A 24,301-nucleotide genomic window follows, 5' to 3' on the forward strand; every position below is an offset into this window, starting at 1 on the left:
TATTGTGATTTCAGGTGGAGGATAGTCATTATGTGTATCTGCCTTGAATCAACAGAGACATGGCAGACTTCTGCAACCAGTGGAACTACCATGGTTTAAGGACTGAGAGGCACCAGTCCCCTCTGCAGATTTTCATTAGGACTTGCCTTGCACAAGAAATGCTACCTAACACTGCAATGCAGGACCTCTTTGCTGCCATACCCACAGGAGTTGAAGGGGCAGACAGCACTGTACCCATAGGTACGGGTGAGGCGGTTCAGGACGGGGCCGTTCAGGACGGGGCGGCTCAGGATTTTTGCAAAAGATCATTCAAAAAAACATCACATTTAAAAGCAAACCTTAATACAGCGAACACCATACTGTCATTAAAAGTAGTTACTGATTGAATACATCTAGTAGAGCAAGATACTGAGAACTTGTGTCCCGCTGAGTTGTGAGTGATGAGGTTAAGATGATGTGACATTAAATTTTAATTCAGTTTTTTGTCTAACCTTCCACCTCCAGCAACCAATCTCTCCAAAAACAGATGTCCTACTCTCCACTCTTGTTGCTGCCAACAGGGGAGAATTCCGACATAAAAAGAGAAGCCAAGTCTTTGGCTAATAGAGGTTTCTCCATGTGGATAAAAACCTCTATGAAGAGGGTTTGGTGTCTGGTTAAATTCTGGAGGAGATTAAGACATCACAGACCCTCTTTGAATCTATAACACATACAAATAAAATGTCATACAATTTATCGACCCAGATTGACTAATCACAGTTCGTTTAATCCTCACATGTATAAAAACTCACTGCTCAACAGCATCCCTGAGCCTGCTTTTCAAGTAGACTTTTGTGGCAAAGTCCACCAAGGCATCCCTCTCCTCCAAGGTCCACTTATCGGACTGAACCCAACATGGAGAGTTCCTCAGAGGCCTCCAGCACCGCTTCCTGGGCCTCGTCCACAGTTTGTGCTAATTGTACGTACTTGAAATGAATGAATGAGCAACGGTACACTGTAAATCAATAACCTTGGAAAGATGTATCAATAATGAAACTTGGCTTCTCTTTTTATGCCGGAACTCTCCCCTACTGGCAGCAATAAAAGAGAGCAGTGGAGAGTAGGACCATCTGTTTTTGGAGAGATATTTGTAATTTACACCTTCTGATAACATTCTGTTGTGAAATGTTTTGTTTGTAATAAAGGATGATAAATTAGTATTTTATGTTGTCTTTGTCTTGTAGGTTTTTGGCAGATGCTTGCATTCAAAGTAACGAGATTTGAGTATAAAACCTCTTGATCTAGTTTGATACTTTTAACACCAAGTTATTCCTCTATTGATTCAATCCCACAAATAGTTTGGATGTTTTCTGAAATGCCATGAAATTTAGTTTAAAAAAACATCAGCAGAAAAATGCAGTCAGGGGCAGAAGTATGACACTTAATTGTATGTATATACTGTGTGATAGAAATGCAGGGTCTAAGCCTATATTATGTAATGTTTCTGTGGTTATCAAGAATTATCCATAGTATGTGACAGGATGTGATTAAGGGAAGACTCAAGGAGTTCCTTCTTGCCATCTTCTTTTCCTTCAAACTTCTGACTGCTGGGCTAAACTTGTTTTCAAATCTTCCGCTACTACTAGGGAGGACAAACCCATTTGAGCATTTTTCCTGAAATACGTTTTAATAGTTATTCCTGGGGAAATTATGGAATTAAATTACATATTAACCATACTGAAATACGTGTGCACATCAATATCAACAATATTTACTCAATTTAGACTGTAGTAGTACTACAGTGGGGAGGATCCATGGTACTTGAAAATACAGGGAGGAATCCAATCACAAGCCCAGCTAACTGCAGGAGGAGCTAGGAAAATTGTGGGCAGTGATTTGCATGTGGCGTTCACACGTTTATTTAACGCCTGCAATTGCACGTGTAAATATACAGGCGTTTATTTAAAGGTGACATGACATGAAAACTTCACTTTAGGAGGTTATTTAACATTAATATGAGTTCCCCTAGCCTGCCTTTGGTCCTCCAGTGGCTAGAATTTTCGATAGGTGTAAACCAAGCCCTGGGTGTTCTTCTCCGCCTTTGAGAAAATGAAGGTTCAATTGCTCTGTTTGAAAATGTCCTCCTTGTGACGTCACAAGGAGGAAGGTTACCTCCCCTCTCTTTTCTTTGCCTGCCCAGATAATCTGGCCAGCCCATGAGAAACTGAGCTACGACCATGCAAGTGTTTTTATCCTCGAGAGACATCATGGCTTGCAAACGTAGAAGCATTACATTTGCTCAGTTTGGATTGTACAAAGGAAAACAAAAGTATTTTTACAGTTATTCCTTCATCCGAGCCTCTGAAGATCCAGTGTCTTCATTTTAATTTCTCTGGAAATGCGCCAACACAACTTCCCAAAGTTTTGTATGTTTGCGCCAAACATTTCAGCCACTACTGGCCTTGCTGAAATTAAATTCTGGATCAGTACTAACTCTCTTAAGTCCAGCTACAAACATCGGACAAGTAAGTTAACTAACGCTATATCATTTAGTTGCTTTACTGTATATGGTTCCTAGCTTGCTACCCTTAGAATGTGGCTGTAATTAGCTCTGCAGCTAAAAGCTGAGTTACTGTCGCTAATGTAAAGGTAGATAGCTAGTATGTGTGTGAATACACACACTGTAACGCGAGTGTTATACACTTCTTTGTTATTTGGATAACTGTTCTGCTGTTGGTATTATGGCGCGCGCGATATCTGCCTTTACCCTCATTAAAATGACTGAATGTGCACCTCTGCAAACTAGGGTTATCAGATGAGAATGGGCAAATTCAAGGCATCTTACAGCAACGGCGCTACGAGCCATTGCGATACATCCATTGTAAACATTAGCACATGGTGCCGCCTCTCTCCTCCTCATTAGCATTTAAAGCTACAGACACCAAAACAGCGCGTTCTGAGGAAAGCTCCTTGTGGGACTGCTAGTAGTGGCTGTAATTCTGCACCAAGGCTGAATTTCGGCATAGAGACTTCTGATACAGTATTAGGGGACCACTAAGGCCTATATAAAAGCATCCAAAAACAGCATGTCATGTCACCTTTAACGCCTGCAATTGCACGTGTAAATATACAGGCGTTTATTTAACGCCTGCAATTGCACGTGTAAATATACAAGCGTTTATTTAACGCCTGCAAGCGTTAACTAACGCGTACATTCATGTGTAACTTTCGCCTGCACATTTACGGCTGCAGCCGGTTATGAAACAGCTGCAGGCGCTTCCTAAACGGGTGTCCAATCAAAAATACGCGTTTAAATTACGAGTACCTTTGACCCTGTCGGCGTTCCATACTTGCGTACCACTATCAACAAAACAGTAACTGTCATGTGCCAGTAGAGGCACTGGCACGTACCACTAGCCACTGTCACGTACCAGTGGAGGCGCTGGCATGTACCACTACTGTCACTTACCAGTGGAGTACGGTGTTCATTTTAGGACATCCTCAGACCTCAGACTCAAGTGTCAGACTCAAACGAAAAGGCGTCAAGTCTCAGACCAAAAGTCGTCAGACTCAGGCGAAACGGCTTCAGTCTCAGAAAAACCTGTCATTCTCAGACAAAACGCTCTCAAACTAAACAACGTCATTTTCAGACAAAAGGCTCTCAAACTAAACGGCGTCATTCTCAGACAAAACGCTCTCAAACTAAACGGCATCATTCTCAGACAAAACGCTCTCAAACTAAACGGCGTAATTCTCAGACAAAACGCTCTCAAACCAAACAGCGTCATTCTCAGACAAAACGCCCTCCAACTAAACTTTGTCCAAATTTTTTTTGTCAAAGCTAGCTAGATGAGGGAGCTGTTGACTAACTTTCTGAATTAGCTAAAGTAGCAGCTTTTAAAGTGAATACCATGGTGTTGTTTCTGTTAACTGGTACAGCAAGAAAACTTACTTTTGATATAATACGAAATAGTTGTTTTCTGCAAGCTAGTTCACTCGTGTAAAGTAAACCCATGTGTTGTCCTCTGGTTGCCATGGATACTACAAACAAACTTTGCTAAAGAATCATAAACGTCATCAACACGCGGCGCGACGATCTGAACAACTGTTCTGCCAAGTACAATCAAAGAACTTATACCAGAGAATGTCTAATATAGGGAGAAGTCTTTATATATATCTATGGGGAGAACTGCCACTCTCTGGAAACTTCCGGGTTCTGAACTGGTTGCAGTTCCATGTGAGGGCGCTAACGAGCGAGTGCGGAATGAATGGAGGTCTATGGAGCTATACCCCTCAAAATCCATTTTCTTGGGATATAATTTTTTGTTTCGTAATTTGAATTCTGAATTCGAAAGGGGATTCAAAAAAAATACACACTGCTGGCTGTTAGATTTTTTTAAAGTCGCCTTTCTGTTCTAAAAAGCCTTTGAAAATGTCATTGACGTCATAAACATGGTACGACCAGAGCTACTGCTTTACGGCAAGCTCTGGTCACTTCCTTTTTTCTCTCAAGGCATCGACAACACAGCTGACAGCAGACATTCTCTGGTATAATTTCTTTGATTGTACTGGCGGAACAGTTGTTCAGATTGTCGCGCCGCGTGTTGATGACGTTTATGATTCTTTAGCAAAGTTTGTTTGTAGTATCCATGGCATCCAGAGGACTACACATGGGTTTACTTTACACGAGTGAACTAGCTTGCAGAAAACAACTATTTCGTATTATATCAAAAGTAAGTTTTCTTGCTGCACCAGTCAACAGAAACAAAACCATGGTATTCACTTTAAAAGCTGCTACTTTAGCTAATTCAGAAAGCTAGTCAACAGCTCCCTCATCTAGCTAGCTTTGACCAAAAAAATTCTGACAAAGTTTAGTTTGAGGGCGTTTTGTCTGAGATTTATGTTGTTTGGTTTGAGAGTGTTTTGTCTGAGAATGACGCCGTTTAGTTTGAGAGCGTTTTGTCTGAGAATTACGCCGTTTAGTTTGAGAGCGTTTTGCCAGAGAATGATGGCGTTTGGTTTGAGAGCGTTTTTTCTGAGAATGATGCCGTTTAGTTTGAGAGCGTTTTGTCTGAGAATGACGCAGTTTAGTTTGAGAGCGTTTTGTCTGAGAATGACGCCGTTTGGTTTGAGAGCGTTTTGTCTGAGAATGGTGGCGTTTGTTTTGAGAGCATTTTGTCTGAGAATGACGGCGTTTGGTTTAAGAGCGTTTTGTCTGAGAATGACAGAGTTTTTTTCTGAGACTGAAGCCGTTTCGCCTGAGTCTGACGACTTTTGGTCTGAGATTTGACGCCTTTTTGTTTGAGTCTGACACTTGAGTCTGAGATCTGAGGATGTCCTAAAATGAACACCGTAGTGGAGGCGCTGGCAGTACCACTAGCCACGGTCACGTGCCAGTAGAGGCGCTGGCACGTACCACTAGCTACTGTCACGTACCAGTGGAGACGCTGGCACGTACCACTAGCCACTGTCATGTGCCAGTGGAGGCACTGGCATGTACCACTAGCCACTGTCACGTACCACTTGCTTCACTGGCACGTAGGCCTACCACTCGCTACAGTAAAGTACAGTTTTGGTTCTAACCGCCTCTCTAATCAGCAGTAGAATTCAGTTTTCTAAACCGCGTCGTGTATAGCATTACAGTGAGCTACACTGGCTTAAAACCAGGCCCGTAGAGATTGCCCCCGCAGTGAAGTTTTTTTTTTTTATCCAATTTGAATTACATGGGATGCACACTATGGTCTTATTGTCTTGTCTGTGTTTCCAGAGTTGATATAAAAATAAAGAAAAGTATATTTAATTGCGCTTTCTTTGTTAGCAAGGTAAGTGACGTGACGAAATAGGTCAGATGGTCACACAGACCGGCGAGCCCGCAGCAAATAGGTAGCTAACTGTAGCGTAGCTCGGATCCTGCTACGCCGACTGGTGTTATTGTTGGGCCATCAAGGTCATTTTCCAAGCTAAAACTGATCAAAACATCTCAGAAGCTCCATGTCACAAGAGAGGCTGTCAGGTCTGGCCATCCTTAGCATAGAGAATAAACGAGCGCGCAGTTTACATGTAAAGAGCGTGGTTAAAGACTTTGCACATATTTGCTAAAAGACGCGCACATGTGTATTCACCTGCAAACCTGTAGAAAGTAGCCTACCGGTGTATCAACTATATGTAGGCATATTTGTTATATACGTTGTCCTTGTCCAAGGGGAGGTTAGAGTCCTTTCCAGGGGTTAGAGTCCCTAAACTCGTTGTCCTTGTCCAAGGGGAGGTTAGAGTCCTTTCCAGGGGTTAGAGTCCCTAAACTCGTTGTCCTTGTCCAAGGGGAGGTTAGAGTCCTTTCCAGGGGTTAGAGTCCCTAAACTCGTTGTCCTTGTCCAAGGGGAGGTTAGAGTCCTTTCCAGGGGTTAGAGTCCCTAAACTCGTTGTCCTTGTCCAAGGGGAGGTTAGAGTCCTTTCCAGGGGTTAGAGTCCCTAAACTCGTTGTCCTTGTCCAAGGGGAGGTTAGAGTCCTCTCCAGGGGTTAGAGTCCCTAAACTCGTTGTCTTTGTCTTTTTCACTGTCTATTTGTGTGGAGTCAGATTGAGTTTAATAAAAATAGAGAGGAGTGTGGTGTGTCTTTTATTTGTCCTCTCCGGTACAAGAGGGTTACAGAATTGAATTGATGTGAAAAAGTAATATTTGTGTGGAGTCGGGTTGAGTTGAACGGTATTTTAAACCGATCTGTCGTTCTTTAAAAAATAAAATAAAAAATAAAAAGATCCACTAGGTGTCCTCCAAGGACCATAATTGCCTTCAGTGTAAAATCTAACAAGTTGTCAAATTGTGAGATCACTCACTTTTATCAATCTCGTGCTTTTTTTTTTTTCTTTGAACAAGAAGTTACAGAAATCCCGAGGAGAGTTGGAGAAAGGTGGGGGCTAAAAGAGTCCTGTTACTTGAGATCTTACAAATGTGATCCCAGAGGGTATAGTTCTGTATAATTTTGTGAGTATTAATGCTGATAGTTGTGTTCGTTTAGATGAATCCCAAGTTTGGTGGTTAACAAATGCGTGATCAACATTTGTTATAATTCCTAGCCAAACAGGGAGGGTTTTTTTTTTAAGCCTTTCCGACCAGAACTTGGATTTATGGGCGGAAAATCTGGAATGTGTGATGGTATTCAGTAAAAATGCAGAAATTGAACCCCTGGTTTATAAATTGGTTCTAATACAATTGGAAGAGTTATACTAGAGCAAACCAGCTGTGTTGGTCAAAGAATGGTTTGAGGAAATGTATGTGAAAAATGATGAGGAAGCAATTGGAAAGGTATATGGGATAACATTTTAAGTCAAAATAGTAAAATCTAGGGTTTTTAAGAGTTTTGATAAAGGTATTAGATATAATTTGGTTAAAAATGAGAAAGAGAACATAACTAAATGTACTTTTATTTGGAGTTTAATTGTAATTTGGTTTTAAGTTTTATTTGAGAGTTTTATCAGAGCCTGGCATACTGTTTGGAATAAACAGTTAGGCTGTGATAATGTTGTATTAATAAATGGTATTAGTGCATGAAGAGGATTATTATAACATTCAGTTCTGAAATAATTTGGGAACACTCATCAAGTTTGATAAATTGTGGTTATGATGGTTTGAGCTAATTGGCTCGTTTTGAACTGCAGCAAAACGAGTTATGAAGTTCTACCTATCTGACCTTTATAGAAAATATATTTGGGAAAAATGTTTGGTTAATAGCTACATTAAGAACATTATTTGGTCTATATTTCATTTAAGAAGCATACGGATTCTGGTTTGGCATAATGAAAATTGCTTTTATCATATCTTTGATAAAAAGAGGTGTGATTTGGTAAAATAGAGAATCTAAAACAATATTGGTCTTAAACTTAACTGTTTTAAAAGACAGAAAAGGTTTTTTGGAGTGAAAGAAATTAAACTAACAGTTGATTTTCTAAAGAAGGGAACAAAGAAACAGATTGTCATTTCTAGGCATGACTAATAGGAGTTGAATATGGGGGCTCGTTATTAGATGCTGTTACATGTGTTTGCTCAACAATAAGAAAACTGAAGGGAAAATATTGCCTGGTAATTATAGATACAGTATGTTTACTAGGTGAATTGAAGTCTTTCCCAGTCCTATACCAGATGCATAACACCATTTGAATTGATTTATTGGAGATCATATGTAATACCACAACTTAAACCTTTCACATAGCATGATGAAGAGGCGAATCAAATGGTTAACCAATTTTATAAAAAATGCTAACTAGAAAAGAGATGTCTTCTGCTAAATTCTGTTCCAGGTGAAGCAGTAAACCAAAGAGTGGAGGAGTCAAACGAGGAGATTGGGTATTGATTAAAGTTATCAATGAAAGGAGGGATCTTATGAGAACTTTAAAATATCCTGTCTAATTTCTGGTTTTTCTATTTGTTTCAAATTTATTTTATTTTATTACAATTCTAAAAGCTTGGCTAAAATTGTATGTATGTGGTGAAGGGGGCCTGTGAGCATGTCCAGGTCTGCCGTGGATACATGGATGTCGAATGTCCACTCTGGAGTGACGGTGGGTTTTCCCCTATAACATCATTAGGGTTTTCCCACTGTGTCCAGTGTGTCCACACCACTTGGCTATAACGCTGCATAGTCTCATCATTATTGTATGTCAACATTGTGTAATCGGTAATGGGATATTTGAATTTGGGTTTGTTGTCACACCCTATAAGGGTGTGAAAGGAGGGATTTATTTGAACTTTAAAAATATCCACTTTAAATCCTGAAATGGGTTCTTCATTTCAATATCTGTGTTTAATCATTGGTGTTCGACTGTTCGCATCTCATTTGACTCAGTTACTGCTTGATCATGGGAGATAAGGTGATGCTGGGACTGTAACTCTTTTCTGCTTCAGGATGAGTCAGACCGGCGGGTCTGACTACCTAACCCCTGTTCTAAGGCCCCATTCCCCTGGAGACCCTGTTCCCCCCCCCCTTCTCACTGGATGATCTACCCCTTCCCCTTGGAGACGCTGCCCCATCTGCCCCTATGCCCCATCAGACCTAGGAGTGGTCTGCCCCCCCCCCCCCCCTTCCCCTTGAAGACCCTGCCCCACCTGCCCCAATACATCATCCGATGTTCGGAGAAGCCTGTTGTACATTTATGGACAGGACCATTCAAGGTCATCGAGAGAACCTTGCACGCCCTAAGGGTGCTGGGGAAAGGAAGTACGTGGTACCACTGGAGCATGTGTTGTGCTGCTCCAGAATCCAGTCGTACGTTGCAGGAGTTGGTGGAGAAGGGCCAGGAGGGCCAGTGAACCTTTTGCTATTGCTACGAATGTGAGAGTCCGGAAAAGAGGGTTACAACTAGGTCAAGAGTGATACTGCTTGACCACACTAGAATTGTACTGGACTAAGAAGGTTTCCGCTATTTTACTTAAGAGGTAGTTGGTCCGGGCTATGTTGATTGATCTCTGGTGTTTTCAGAGATCAAAAGAGGGATTAAAGAATATATTGTGCTTATTAAAGTTATGCATTGTGCTTATTAAAGTTATGAACTTAGAAGTGTGCCCAGGCTTAAACATTGGGTCTCACACTGAGTGTGGGAAGCATGCTGTTCTTTGTGTCTCTATCTCTTCATTTTCAGAAACAACCTTGAAACCGGGTGGAGACGGCACCCGAGCAGGTGGGACGCGTAGGCAAGAACAACTCCCTGATGCACGAGAGAACAAGCTCAACCCTTTTTTAATACTTGTGTGTTTCAATTGCACTGTATAAATATATGCTGGGGAGGGACAGATAGCCAGTTGGACTTCGTGAACCAGCCCAAACTCTGTTGCGGGTAGGGAAACTTAGACAACCCCAGAGCTCTGTACTTGTTGATTTCTAACTGCTGCATTAAAGCTGATATTATTGGACCTCTGCGACTCCAGACCACTCTTTCTAGAACACAGATTTGTGTCATTGGATACCATCATTACATATTGGAATAGACACATAGAATATGAATCCTTCAGTTGTTGTAACATATGTTCTGTTTGAGCTGTTTGATAGGCCCTAGCCTATGTTTTTTTTCTGTTGGAATACATTTGTTCTCTGTTTGAGCAGTTTTTTCTGATTGAATAAATTTCCCACAAAAGAAAAGCTTGAGTTTCGATAGGGTTATTCTGCGGGGGGAGCCACATGTGTTTCCGTTACGGTACTGCTTAAAACCACAGGTATATAATGATAATTGTACCCATGAATTGTTTACTAGTAATATGATGTCATAATAAATCATAAAACGTTCATTGATATGTGAGGCATGTTGATTATTTTAACGATTGAAAACGGATGTATCACAGACTGCTATCCTATATGTCGTCCAACAAATGCTAATTATGCTAACGCCTCAGTCAACAAGCGAAAATTGACTACTGTTTTCGAAAGTAAATGTACGAATAATAACAGCGTACATCGTATTGTACATTAAATCTCACAATTGTGTTTTTTATCACAATGTTAAATGAGCAATAAGTTCAGTTTTGCATTTATTGACGCTTGGAACTCTGTTGTGATTACATTGAGAGCAGAACGTTTGTCCTCCCGAACCCACCCACAATGTCTTGTAGGCTAGCAGCAGAAGGCGGAGTTCGTTTCTATTTGCAGTCCCTTCGCTACTGGTAGTAGGCTACTAGAGAAACTTCACTTGGTAAGTAGTTACCACGATTAGCAATGACTTTGAACTGGTCAACTGTGAAAAGCACTCTATGTTAAGCATTATGTTATATGCCATATTGAGCTATACTGTTCTGATGTGCTTGCATTGTATGATGACGTGCTGGTAAATGATGTAGTTACGGTTGCTACTGTAGCATCTGGACCTAGCTAGTTAGTAAAATAATTTGGTTATGCCTCCAACGTATTTGCTTTGTACACATAGCTAATAATATTATGTATGTGATAAACAACAAATTATGTTATTATACTAGTAATACATTTTTTGTGACATTACTGTCACTTAATAGCTTACATTGCTAGCCATTTTAGGACTAGAGCCATTGCAAAAATACATTGTTTTCCGGTTTTCTTAAATTAGTCACCCGGAAAAAATTTTTTTTCCCGCACTCGGTGCACTGATAATAAGTCTAAGCCATGTCTTCGGAACCATACAAAGAAGTGATTTGTGTTTGTGACATGATAATAAAACACAAAATGCACATGGAAATTGCAGATAAGTTGCAGTCTCAACTTGGTGTCGGGCGAGGTTGTTTGGCAAGGAGTTTCAGATTTTGTGCCAGTCACAGTCTGAGACGGGAGGTTTCTGACTCTCAGCTAGACAGAGCTATATCGACAGCAGTACAGTAAATATATATATCCTAGGTATTAATATCCTTATATGGATATATGTCTTAATATTGGCCGAGGAGTCTTATCTCCACAAAGCTGTCGGCCCTTTTCATCAGCCCCGCTGTTGTGCCATCAGATGCATGGCTGCCATGAAAGGCACCCCCTCGCGGTCGCGCGTGCGAACCACTTGAAACAAAAAGTTAAGGATTTCGTCTTGCTGTCGCAACCAAACGGAGGGAAGTCAAATGTCTCACATTATACTTTTCTTGTTATTAAAGAGAAGATTGGGCCTCATTCACCAGATGTTCTTAAGAAAAAAAATGTTCTTAAACCCCACTTACGCAGTTTTCACAAAGATTCTGGCATTCACCAATGTTTTCTTATTTGGGATTTGTTCTTAGGTAAGAACAGAATTTACGCACACCCAACAGCACTCTAAAGGCCGAAATATGCTTCTGCGTCTCCGTTTACGGATGGGCGGGCGCACGGATACGCACGGATACGGAAGGATAGACTTTGTTTATGGTTCTCCGTAGGCTGTGGGTGCGGAAAACAATTCACCGACAGAACAGTAGGTGGCGCAACGGTTTTTTGTAAGTCGTCGTCGAGTGTTTATTTACCTAGGTTATCGAGAAGTCGGAGCAAATTTACAAATTAGCCGTTTCATCAATAAAATACGCACATTTTCAGCAACTACACTGCCCATTTCTCGTCACATTTGAATTCAGATGCTGATTTACATGTACTGTTTAGCTGAAATATGAATTCTAAAAACGTACAGCAATGGCGGTCAAAAGATTCTGTTCGTCCTGTTTATCACGGCAACCCCGCCCCTGACGCAAGCGGTTCTTAATACTGACCAATCACAGCCAAGGGGGTCTCCGTAGCTCTGCGTAGCTCTCTGTAGCTCTCCGAAATTACGACGGATAGTTAAGGCCGCAATATGCTTCTGCGTCTCCGTTTATGGATGGGCGGGCGCAAGGATACGCACGGATAGACTGCGTTTATGGTTCTCCGTAGGCTGTGGGTGCTGAAAACAATTCACCGCCAGAAGAGTAGGTGGCGCAACTGTTTTTTGTAAATCGTCGTGGAGTGTTTATTTACCTAGGTTATCGAGAAGTCGGAGCAAATTTACAAATTAGCCGTTTCATCAATAAAATACGCACATTTTCAGCAACTACACTGCCCATTTCTCGTCACATTTTAATTCAGATGCTGATTTACATGTACTGTTTAGCTGAAATATGAATTGTAAAAACTTACAGCAATGGCGGTCAAAGGATTCTGTTCGTCCTGTTTATCCCGGCAACCCCGCCCCTGACACAAGCGATTCTTAATACTGACCAATCACAGCCAAGGGGGTCTCCGTAGCTCTCCGTCGCTCACGACGGATAGTTAGAAAATTCAGGGGCTGCATGTCGAGCTCTCCGGGGCTCTCCGAGGGCTGACAGAGAGCTCGTAGAGGGCGTTCCTTGGAGAAGAGGGCGTTCCCATGTGTCCGTTTTTCGAAAAACGCAGAAGCATATATAACAGTGCGTTCACACTGCAGCGGAGCGGGCGGCGCGTGGCGTCGGCTTCCAATTCATTTTCAATGAAACCAGGCGTTGACGCTCGCGTAGGGCATTGTGGGAAGGCGAGCGGAGCGGAGCGGAGCGTTGCAAGTTGGATTTTCTCAACTTTATGTAAATGAGGAGCGTGAAAACGCTAGCGTTGGCCAATTGGATTGGTTTCTTGTTTCTTGTAACGTAGCAACTGTTCGTCATGGTAAACATTTCTAGGTTTGACAATTTCAAGATGGAGGAGAAACTTTTCGTATGTGTCTGCACACCCAGTTCTGTTCAGAACAAAGTTACTAATGTGACGAGCCTGAATTTAAAGATTACATTAAACTAATAATGCATGGTGCATGGTTGCCGATGTCGTCATTGTTCCTAGTGCGTTTTTATAGCCTACTTTTAAATGTAGTCGTCACATTACGTGACTGTTCTGTGCCACTGCTAGCTCGCTAGCCCAGCCTACAAACGACTGGTTGAGTGACCGGTGGCGTAACATGTATTCTACTGTAATCTTGCACTAGTAAAATCTTGCACTTACATAAATGTTGTGTAAAAGTGGTATTTTGATCGATATTGTGAGTACATTAACCCAAATCTGCACGCTTGGCCATGACTACAACAGTGACCTTAGAGAACTACAACTCTGTATTAACTTGTCTAACACGCCCCCGAGCGTGGTGTACTGTGGGAAGGCAAGCGATGCAGAGCGTTAAAAAACGCTGCAGTGTGAACGCACTGTAAGCCTTTAGAAAATTCAGGAGGTGCACGTCGAGCTCTCCGGGGCTCTCCGAGGGCGTTCCCCGTAGAGGAGGGCGTTCCCATGTGTCCCATTGGCCTTTACACACAATTGAGAGCTGACATGTTTATACCGTTTTCGTCCGTTCCAATTTAAAATTGAATATTTCTCGCCTTTATAATTTTGCAACTAATAATTTTGATTATTTTACACATAATTTAATAAAAAGTTAGTTTGTTTTAATAAATACACACTACACTTACACTTCTGCTCATTTGTAAAGCACTTTGAATTGCCATTGTGTATGAATTGTGCTAGGCATATAAACTAGCCTTGCTTTGCCTTCAATTCACATCAATTATGTTAACGTGGAACCTTGCCATCCAATAATAAGTGACTGATAACGGTATTTATAGGCCCAAAGTAGACCCCACACTAGGTCTATGTAACCTGCGTTGTGTTTGCTGCTCTTTACTCTCAGGATGGATGAAGATGTTTATTTCTGGACAATGGGTCATCAAATATACGTAATTCAGTTGTGGGCATTACTTTGGTCCGCCTGCAGCACTTATCTTTTCTTCTGCTCTATTAATAACAGTGTGTTCTAATTAATTCCTAATTACTAAAATATACAATCATAATGTCATATGGACACACAACATAAGATCTTCATCCAACATTGTATCGCGCAGAACAGTGCTTACGGTAGACACTCCACTCTTGTGGTGGAAAAAGGGTACTGCATGTAGCATGCAACAGAACGTTACTGGCTAGTCATTCTAAAGCGGGAATGCTATCCACACCACCAGTACGATAACAGTATAATAACAATTTTACCACACAAGATATAAAACTTCAAATCAAAACAGCAAATTGAATTTGTTACCTGGACAATGGGTCATCAAATATACGTAATTCAGTTGTGGGCATTACTTTGGTCCGCCTAAACAAAGTACATGTCAACATTACAAACTCCATTAGCCAACCGCCAACGTGCTTGAAAGTCAAACGAAAGTAGAAAATCAAATTAAACAATTCTAAATATCATTAAAATGCGATTTATATGATTGCTTATTGACCACACAAAACAGACATTTAATTGGCATTTGTAATACAAATATATATGGAATTATTCTAAAGACTTGAATGCGAACACTTTTTGCCCAACCTACCTGCAGCAGTTATCTTTTCTTCTGCTTCAAGGCAGGATATGCTACTAAAGTGTGAACAATACTTCAAAATAAGAGTCTTGACCCAATGACGCAGGATTTAACAATCGCTACCAAGAACTTTATATACAACTCCGTAACACCTACACCACACAATGGCATATTTATTGCTGCTGCAAAATTTTGCAGTTCATGCCCTGGAGGGAACACATCTTCTGTGACCATACCGATTTATTTGCATTGAGTGTGACGAGTACCTGTTGGGACGCTTTAGGCTTCCAAGAGCAGTCCTCATGGATATTTGTAACAGTCATCTGTCTTCTATGCTTTGAAATATGTTTTTTTTGCCTCAAATTTCAGATCAAACCATTTATTTTTCACTTTATCAGTTCTGTTCTCTTCTCCAGATACAGCGTTCACTGCATGAGTTATTGCATTCCATGCATCGGTTTTATTTACTGCTTTGTATCCACCGCTGACGCTACTAAATATGATGTGTCGTTTATCGCTAACTTCTTGCAGCAGTACCTCCACTTCAGAATTACAAAAGTTTTTCTTTCTTTTAAAGTCGAGGCCTCCACCGTCTTTACCACGTATTTTCGTAATTTCTCTGAGTGTGCACACGGCACACGGATGGCGAATGGTGTATTTGTGTCCGGGTTACGGTGCATTTACACTGCAGCAACGCAAATCGCTTGCCATCGCTCGCCTTCCCACAGTGCACCACGCTCGTGGGTGTGTCAGACTAGTGCAGAGTTGTAGTTCTCTAAAGTCATTGTTGTAGTTCGTATAACAATATGGCAAAGTGGGCAGACTTGGCAGGGCTCGACAATAACGATGGCCCGGGGACAGTAAAAAGTAACGTTGGGACAGTTAAACTAGCAACTCACTGTACCCTGCAAAGCATTGATTGAAAAAAAAAATTGCATTGTAAAACTTAGCTATCTGCTAAATGCATAAATAACTTTGCAGCTCTTAGGGCGCACCGTTGGCCAATCAAGAGTTGAGCAGTGGGTGACGAGTGATTGTCAAATTGTAATTCTCTAATCTCAATACATTTTTTAACGACTGGCGCGAGACACAGAAGTGAAGATGGCAGCAAAGGAGAGCTACGAGCTCAAACGGAAGCAACTTTTTTTATGGAACTAAGATGCACTGTGTCGTCTGTCGTATGTTCCCGTCTAAAGCAGACAAAAGTGGATCTTTTTACAAAGGCACCGACAACTTTCGAAAACAATCCCTGACCAGCCATGCTAATAGCAGACAGCACCTGGTTTGCGTGACAGCTAAGCGGGTTGTTGACAATCCATCTTCCGGGCCGTTGACCATTCTGGTCAGGAATTTAAATGCAGATGCCCATCGCACGAGATGCACGACTTATAACAACGGCATATCACGTAATTAAGACGGACCAGCCGTTCGCCTCGTTTCCCCGGGCTATTGAACTGCAGCAGAAGAATGGTGTCGACTTGGGTACTCAGTATCATACTTATGAAATGCTATGGAAGCTTGATATGCTAGCATTGAGGGACCAGAGGTTTCACAGTTTCAACCAGACAGAGTTGTGCAGAGGTGGCTGTCAGCAGGGGAGAGAGCACGTTTGAGGTTAAAAGTCAATTGTTTTGCTGACTATTACCTTTTTATTTTTTATCACAAGAAATTTGATTTAATTGTTTTTCTTTTTATATCCAGGATGTGTTTAATAAATGGTTAAACATGTTGACAGAATAACATAACTTATTTGTGCATCACATGACACGCTTGAGTTGCTAGGATTTACGACCAAGGTACGTTTGAAGCATTTAGTAATTTGAGTTTTTTGCAATATGAGCAAATAACCCAATTAGCTGAAAATGGCCCGGGTGTTGTTCTATGCCCCCTGATGCATCCTGTGAAATAGCCCTAGAATGAAACGCTTGGTTTTCTCCTTTTATGGTATGCTCATATAGATTTGGTTTACAACGAGCGAAGCTGCGGAGCAAAAACGCAACACGGCCAACTGCACTCACTGAAACATCGAAGGTGGAGACTTGAAATGAAAACCTACAAATAAATCTATTGTGTCTACACAACACTGTTTTCAACAGATTGACTAGATATCATTTGAAAGTAGAAAGGTACATTTCCTGAAGAAAATTTGTGTTTGCTGAAAGCAGTTGAAACGATTGTTTTGATGGCTTGAATAGTGAAGAAGGTTTTACAACATTTTTAAAAGAGGTATGTGCTTTAAAAACAAAATGGTGAGAAAGTGTTAAAAGTATATCTGTCACTGTTATGCATTGCGATATTTTCTTACTGTTCTTACTGAAAAAACAGTGATGAAAAGAGTATCTTATTGACTTTCATACATTTTTAAGCATTAAAAGTATTAAAGAATGAAAGACTGAGAAACAGAAAAAAGTTTGAAGAAAAATTAGCAAATATAGTGATGAAGAGTATTGCATAACAGTTATCAATATCATAGCAGACAAAAGTATGTCAGCAGTATGAAGGTGATAAAAAGTGTTGCTTTGAAACCAAAATGGTGTTAAAAGTATATCTGTCATTGTTATGCATTGCAATATTTTCTCACGGTTGAAAAAGGAGAAAAAAGAGTGATGAAAAGGGTATCTTATTTAATTTCATAAATGTTAAAGCGTTGTTAGAGCCTTTTTATATTTTATTTCATTCTAACCCTTTTACATTTTTAGGCCCTTAATATTAGTTAGACTTGTACACTTCTTATTTAAGATTCTTATATGTTTAATGTGTGCACCTTCCTGCCACAGTAAATTCCTTGTCTGTGTGATGTTTCTTGGCGAATAAAACCCATTCTGAAAAGTATTAATAATTGAAAGATGTAGAAACAGAAAAAAGTTTGAACAGTGGAACAGTGAAGAGCATTGGCCAATCGGATTGGTTCCTTGTTTCTTGTAACGTAGCAACTGTTGGACATTGTCAACTAGTGATGGGCATTCCGGCTCTTTTTCGTGAGCCGGCTCGTATGGCTCAGCTCACCAAAAAGAGCCGGCTCTTTTGGCTCCCGAACGGCTCTTTAAAAATACATGTTTTAACTATGAACTTGACTATGATGGGTGTGAAAACAATTTGAACTAGAGAGGGTACAATTTCTGGGGAAATTGTAGGGTGTGCTTGCTTGCGTCGGTTGCACAGGGGTCCGTTTTTGAATGACATTTTTACAACTGATATTTCTGTATATTTTATATAAAAATGCATACTTATTATTTATAAAGATGACAGATTTAAAAGCATTTTTTTTTTGCTGCTCATTTACAACTGAAAATACGAGTGAAGTGTAGAATGAAATAGATGTCTTCTCATTTCCCCTGCAAGAGGCAGCCTCATCGTTAAAACAAAACGAATAAATTGGGCAGACCGGTGTAAAAATTGACCTAATCTCTATGACTTAAACGTCATTTTAAGTTTTTCCCTTCTCATGATATTTTCAGGCATTTAGCCTACTCATTGCATTCATTCATTAATAAAGAACCCCCTTTGAAGATTATTCTACGACGTTACCCGGCAGTAGAAGATGGAATCGCGATTCAAACAGTACCATCTGCTAACTGAAAATATGCCCCCCAAAACGTAAATAAGCGTGACATTTATTTAGTGGAAAATCGCTCATTCATAAAAAGCTCACTGGTAGTGACCATTGTCAGTAACAACGCAAAATGCGATATAGCCCTGTGTGGAGAAGCTGCCCCGTAAATTCTACTACTACAGTACTAGACTACTGCTGTGTTCGTCTTGGTAGCGATTGCGTTGGTTGAATTCGATTCAACGTTCCGTTGTACGGTTTAGGCTGAAATTAATTATTTTCATGAACAGATTGACAACGTTTAGGCTGTGGCAATGAAGTTCAGGTTAGTAGTTAGATAGACTTTTGATTTAAGTAAGGAGAGTGCCGAACATGTTCTGTCGCCGTTTGACTTCCTAAACAGCTGTGTACTGTAGATGTTTTTGTAGTGTCTCGCGTAAGCTACAGCGTTGCAGTTAGCTACACTGGTTTGAAACCACAGGTAATGGTAATTTCACCAACAAATCGTTTACTAATGTCAGAATAAATCCTACAACGAAAATGTATATGTGAGGAATGTGTATTTTAACGATTGAAAACAGATACATCATAGACCGTAGTATGTGTTGCCCGGGCAACACAGGCTATAATGTCATGATGCTAATACTTCAGTGAAATAGTAGACTACTGTTTCTGAAAGTAGATGGACTTCCTTAATAATATCAGCTTATATTGTAGTTACATTACACATCACAATTGTGTGTCATATCACAAAGTAAAATGAGTAAATAGTTGTCACCCTGGCCTCTTTTCTTGTGGCGTTTCTGCAGCTGCCTTGCAGTAAAGCTATAGTTAGCCTAGCTATCCCTTAACAGATGCGAAACGAATGTTCTGCCAAAGGTAGTCACGCGTGTTTTCGTGACTTTAGTAACGTCAGTAACTGTGGCTAGCAAATTAGCTGCCTTGCAGTAAAGCTATAGTTAGCCTAGCTATCCCCCAAGTTAACAGATACGAATGTTCTGCCAAAGGTAGTCACGCGTGTTTTCGTGACGTAGTGACGTTAGTAACGTCAGTGACTGTGGCTAGCAAATTAGCCACCGTTAGCTTCACTTTTCGCCACAAAAACTTAACTTCAGCCTAAACCATGCAACGGAACGTAAATCCCAATAGAAGCAACTCAATCGCTACCAAGACGAAACTTTTGACACCTAGGTTGTCTAGGTAGGCCAAATATTGACTGAGTTTTAGGGGGACAAAAAGAAATAAAAATAATAATAATAATATATATGTGAGAGAACAAAGGTTGTGCTCTCGCCGAAGGCTTGAGCACACCCAATAATACTACCAATTACAATAGGTGCCTCGCAGCTTCGCTGCTTGGCCCCTAATAGTAATACTACCAATTACAATAGGTGCCTCGCAGCTTCGCTTCTTGGCCCCTAATAATAATAATACTACCAATTACAATAGGTGTCTTGCAGCTTCGCTGCTTGGCCCCTAATAATAATACTACCAATTACAGTAGGTGCCTCGCAGCTTCGCTGCTTGGCCCCTAATAAATATAGCTGCAAGCAGCAATGGAGGGGCCAAGCAGTCCAGAGCAGGACATGGCCTCCATAGCACTTGTGCAACAATTAAGTCACAACAACCTGTTGCACTCATGCAACACACCAAGTTTGGTTGAAATATATGTTTGCGTTCAAGAGTACTGAGAGTTCAAAGTTATTTTTCTGGTATAACACTGCAGGCTCCTCTGCTCCTCATGGGAACGATGGAACCCAAGTTTGGTGACAATTGCGCAAATGGTTGCTGAGATATGCTCTTGCGCCTCGTTTGGCGGCTTCGCCACCGCTTTTGATCGTCTCTACCGAACAAACGTTTTGAAAATTGAAAATCCATCTGATTGCTTTTGTGAAACTGGGTCTAAAGATCATCTTTGCCAAATTTGGTAAACATTGGACAAAAATTGGGGCGTGCAAAAGGTTTTTACACTTTTCCATGAAATCCAAGCTACACTGGTTTGAAACCACAGGTAATGATAATTTCACCAACAAATTGTTTACTTGTAATGTAATGTCATAATAAATCCTACAACGAAAATGTATTTGTGAGGAATGTTTATTTTAACGATTGAAAACAGATGCATCATAGACCGCTGTCGTACGTTGGAACGGAACGTAAATAAAAATACAACCAACGCAATCGCTACCAAGACAAACCTTTTAACACCGACGTTGTCTATGTAGTCCAAATATTGACGGATCCTTAGGGGTGGGAAAATAAATAATAATAATATAGAAATAATAAATATATATGAGAGAGAACAATGGGCCTCATTCACCAATATCTTTAAGTTATTTCTTAAATTTGTTCTTAAGAAAGTTCCTAAGAAAAATCTACGTGTGATTCATGATGTGTTCCTAAACAGCAGAATTGTTCACAGGTGTGGTCTTTTGTAAATTGAAAGCTCGTGCCCCGTTGCTCCTATTTAGCATAGGTAAACGCCCCGTTAATTCCCATAAAAGGGCATGAGATGGCAGGGCCGTGTGCACACTCAGAGAAATGTCAAAAAGACGTGGTAAAGACGGTGGAGGCCTCGACAAAAGACAGAAAAACTTTAGTAATTCTGAAGTGGAGGTACAGCTGCAAGAAGTTAGCGACAAACGACACATCATATTTAATAGCGTGGATACAAAGCAGTAAATAAAACTTCAATTACTCATGCAGTGAACGCTGTAGCCTATCTGGAGAAGAGTGCAGAACTGATGTTCAAGTGAAAAATAAATGGTTTAACTTTCATCTGAATTCTGAAGCAAAAAAACATATTTCAAAACAGCCTAGAAGACAGTTGACTGTTACAAATATCCATGAGGACTGCTCTTGGTAGCCTAAAGCGTCCCAACAGGTACTCGTCACTCTCTGCAAATAAATCGGTATGGTTATGGAAGATGCGTTCCCTTCTCGGGGCACGATCTTCAAACTTTTGCAGCAGCAATAAATACGCCATTGTGTGATGTTAGTGTGCGGAATAAGCCTACTTTGGGCCTTTAAATACCGTGATAAGTCACTTATTATTGGATGGCAAGGTTTTCCGTTAACATAATTTATGAGAATTGAAAGCAAAGCAAGGCTAGTTTATTTATATAGGCCTAGCACAAGTCATGCTTGCCGAAGGCTTGAGCACACCCAATAAGCTTCTTTATCACAAAAAGCCCTAGGACAAAATGATCAGCTAACATAATTTCACTAATCATATCAACAGCACATGGGAAAGTGTGAACAAGTACTAGTCAGGTGAAATCAAAATGTTTCTGATTGCTTATTATTCCAGTGTACCATAGAAACGTGAAAAAATTACCTACAAATTCAGCAAACTTTGCGAAACACAAATTTATGTCAGTGCCACTTCTTTGTAATAGGCCTACTACATCATGTTGCATTTCACATTAAACCAGCCAGCATGTTTTTCTCCATATTCTGACCTGTGAAAATCTGCATAGTCAAGGGGACAACAGTATAATAACAAACAGATGAATCAATCTGTGTTAGTTTATGGTGCAATAATATGACGAAGAAGTATTTACCAAACAGCTGTAGTGCAATACATTGTACAGATGGTGACAGAACGTGTACTCTTGCCTCTTCCTGTCTATCTTCCTGTATATTCGCCAAGAATGTTATCTTAGTGTACTGATTTCAAATAAAATACACGTCTGTTTTTCCTAGATGACATGGCAGCCCAGTGTGTGACAAAGGTGGAGCTGATTGTGTCTTGTGAGAATCTGCTGGACCGCGATGTCATCTCAAAGTCTGACCCTCTGTGTGTACTTCTAATGAACATCTCTGAGTCCCAGTGGTATGAGGTCAGTAGTTTATACATACATCATCCATACTATCATGCTATCCTTAAAGGCTTAACACAACCTCAAATCAGAACGAAATAGTATTCGTATAGGTTAATATTGTCTTTCTTATTGGAATGTCCCAGAAACTATTTGACAGACTGGTTATGAGTACATTACGGCTCTCTTTTCATAAGATATATTTAGTATAATCTGAAGGTTGCATTAAAATGTAGGCATGTTTTATTTTAAGATAAACATTTTCCAATTACAGTCATGGTCAAATGTATTGGCAGTGACATATATTTTGTGTTTCGTAAAGTTTGCTGCTTAAGTTTTTGTGTTGACTCACATCGTTTGTATATTATTGTGAAGAGTTATCAGATGCATTTTAAATAAAAGCTTATTTATCACAAAATGCCCTAGGTCAAAATGATCAGCTAGCATCATTTCACTAATCATATCATCAGCACATGAGAAAGTGTGAACGAGTTGTAGTCAGGTGAAATCACCATCATTCTGATTGTATAATAAGTGCAGACTGAATGCTATACATGGAGGGACTCTTTGCCTATATTGATTGTTTTTGCCATTAAAAGTTTTTAAAACGTACAAAATGCTTACTGTTTTACAGTATACCATAGAAACATGAAAAGATAATCTACAAATTCAGTAAACTTCGCAAAACACAAATGTATGTCACTGCCACTACTGGCCATGGCTGTACAATAACTTGGAAACTATCCTTTAATTTTCTAAATAATATCCCAACACAACACTTGGTACCGAGATAGCGGAATTAGGATCTTTGAAGGTCACATGACATGCTGTTTTTGGATGCTTTTATATAGGCCTTAGTGGTCCCCTAATACTGTATCTGAAGTCTCTTTCCCGAAATTAAGCCTTGGTGCATAATTAGAGCCACTACGAGCAGTCCCACAATGAGCTTTCCTCAAGACGCGCTATTTCTGTGTCTATAGCTTTAAATGCTAATGAGGAGGAGAGGGGCGGCACCATGCGCTAATGTTTACAATGGATGTATCATAGCCCCTTTGCTGTAAGATGCCTCGAATTTGCCCATTCTTATCTGATCACCCTGGTTTGCAGAGGTGCACACTCATAGTCATTTCAATGAGGGGAAAGGCGGATATCGCGCGCACCATAACACCAAAAGCAGAACGGTTATCCAAATAACAAAGAAGTGTACAACACTCGCGTTAAAGCATGTGTATTCACACACATACTTGATGCTATCTACCTTTACATTAGCGACAGTAACTCAGCTGTTAGCTGCAGAGCTAACGTTACAGCCACATTCTAAGGGTAGCAAGCTAGGTAACCATATACAGTAAAGCAACAAAATGATATAGCGTTAGTTAACTACTTGTCTGAGGTTTGTAGCTGGACCAAGGAGAGTTAGTACTGATCCAGAATTTAATTTCAGCAAGGCCAGCTTTGTATTGTCCCGAGTTGTGGAAACAGTTGTCGCTGAAATGTTTGGCGCAGACATGCAAAAGTTTGGGAAGTTGTGTCGGCGCATTTCCAGCGAAAATAAAATTAAGATAGGCCTACTGGTTGTGCAGAGGCTCGGATGAAGGAACTAAAAATGGTAATGTATTTTTTTTTTCATTTGTACATCCAAGCACTGAGCAACTGTTATGCTTCGTTCGTTTGCTCGCCATGATGTCTCTCCAGGAAAAAACTATATCGCACTCGCCCTTGCACGGTCGTAGCTCAGTTTCTCATGGGCTGGCCAGATTATCTGGGCGGGCAAAGCAGAGAGAGGGGAGGTAACCTTCCTCCTTGTGACGTCACAAGGAGGAGATTTTCAAACGGAGCAATTGAGTCTTCATTTTCTCAAAGGCGGCGAAGAACACCCAGGGCTTGGTTTACACCTATCGAAAATTCTAGCCACTGGGGGACCAAAGGCAGGCTAGGGTAACTCATTAATGTTAAATAACCTCCTAAAGTGAAATTTTCTTGTCATGTGACCTTTAATGATAGTACATGGAGGTCACTCAATGTTATGTGCAGTTTTAGACAGTCAGTGAGTGGCAGTATGGGGCTGGACAGAGACCACTGAAGATCTGGAAAGGTCCTTAGGTAAAATGATAAGTTAATAACTGGACAAAATGGGTGTCAGTCAACTGTCACAATTATTTAAGGTGTGGCTCATGAAAAAGCG

The 24,301-nt window shown here is 40.5% G+C and overlaps 1 protein-coding gene across 6 annotated transcripts in view; it reads left to right on the forward strand.

Moving 5' to 3' along the window:
- The first annotated feature begins 10,518 nt into the window (after positions 1-10,518).
- Positions 10,519-24,301, forward strand: part of cpne3 (copine III) — a 62,030-nt gene continuing 48,247 nt past the window's right edge. For 5 of the 6 annotated variants that reach the window (XM_062480282.1, XM_062480286.1, XM_062480287.1 and 2 more), the window contains exons 1-2: positions 10,519-10,655; positions 22,001-22,137. In XM_062480282.1, coding sequence (XP_062336266.1) covers positions 22,006-22,137 — 132 coding nt within the window. In that variant the 5' untranslated portion in view covers positions 10,519-10,655; positions 22,001-22,005. Of the gene's footprint in view, positions 10,656-14,058; positions 14,113-22,000; positions 22,138-24,301 lie in introns of those variants that run through there. The other variant, XM_062480283.1, reaches the window with a different exon arrangement.

Source organism: Osmerus eperlanus, chromosome 15 (genome assembly GCF_963692335.1).
Source record: "Osmerus eperlanus chromosome 15, fOsmEpe2.1, whole genome shotgun sequence".
Lineage (NCBI taxonomy): Eukaryota > Metazoa > Chordata > Actinopteri > Osmeriformes > Osmeridae > Osmerus > Osmerus eperlanus.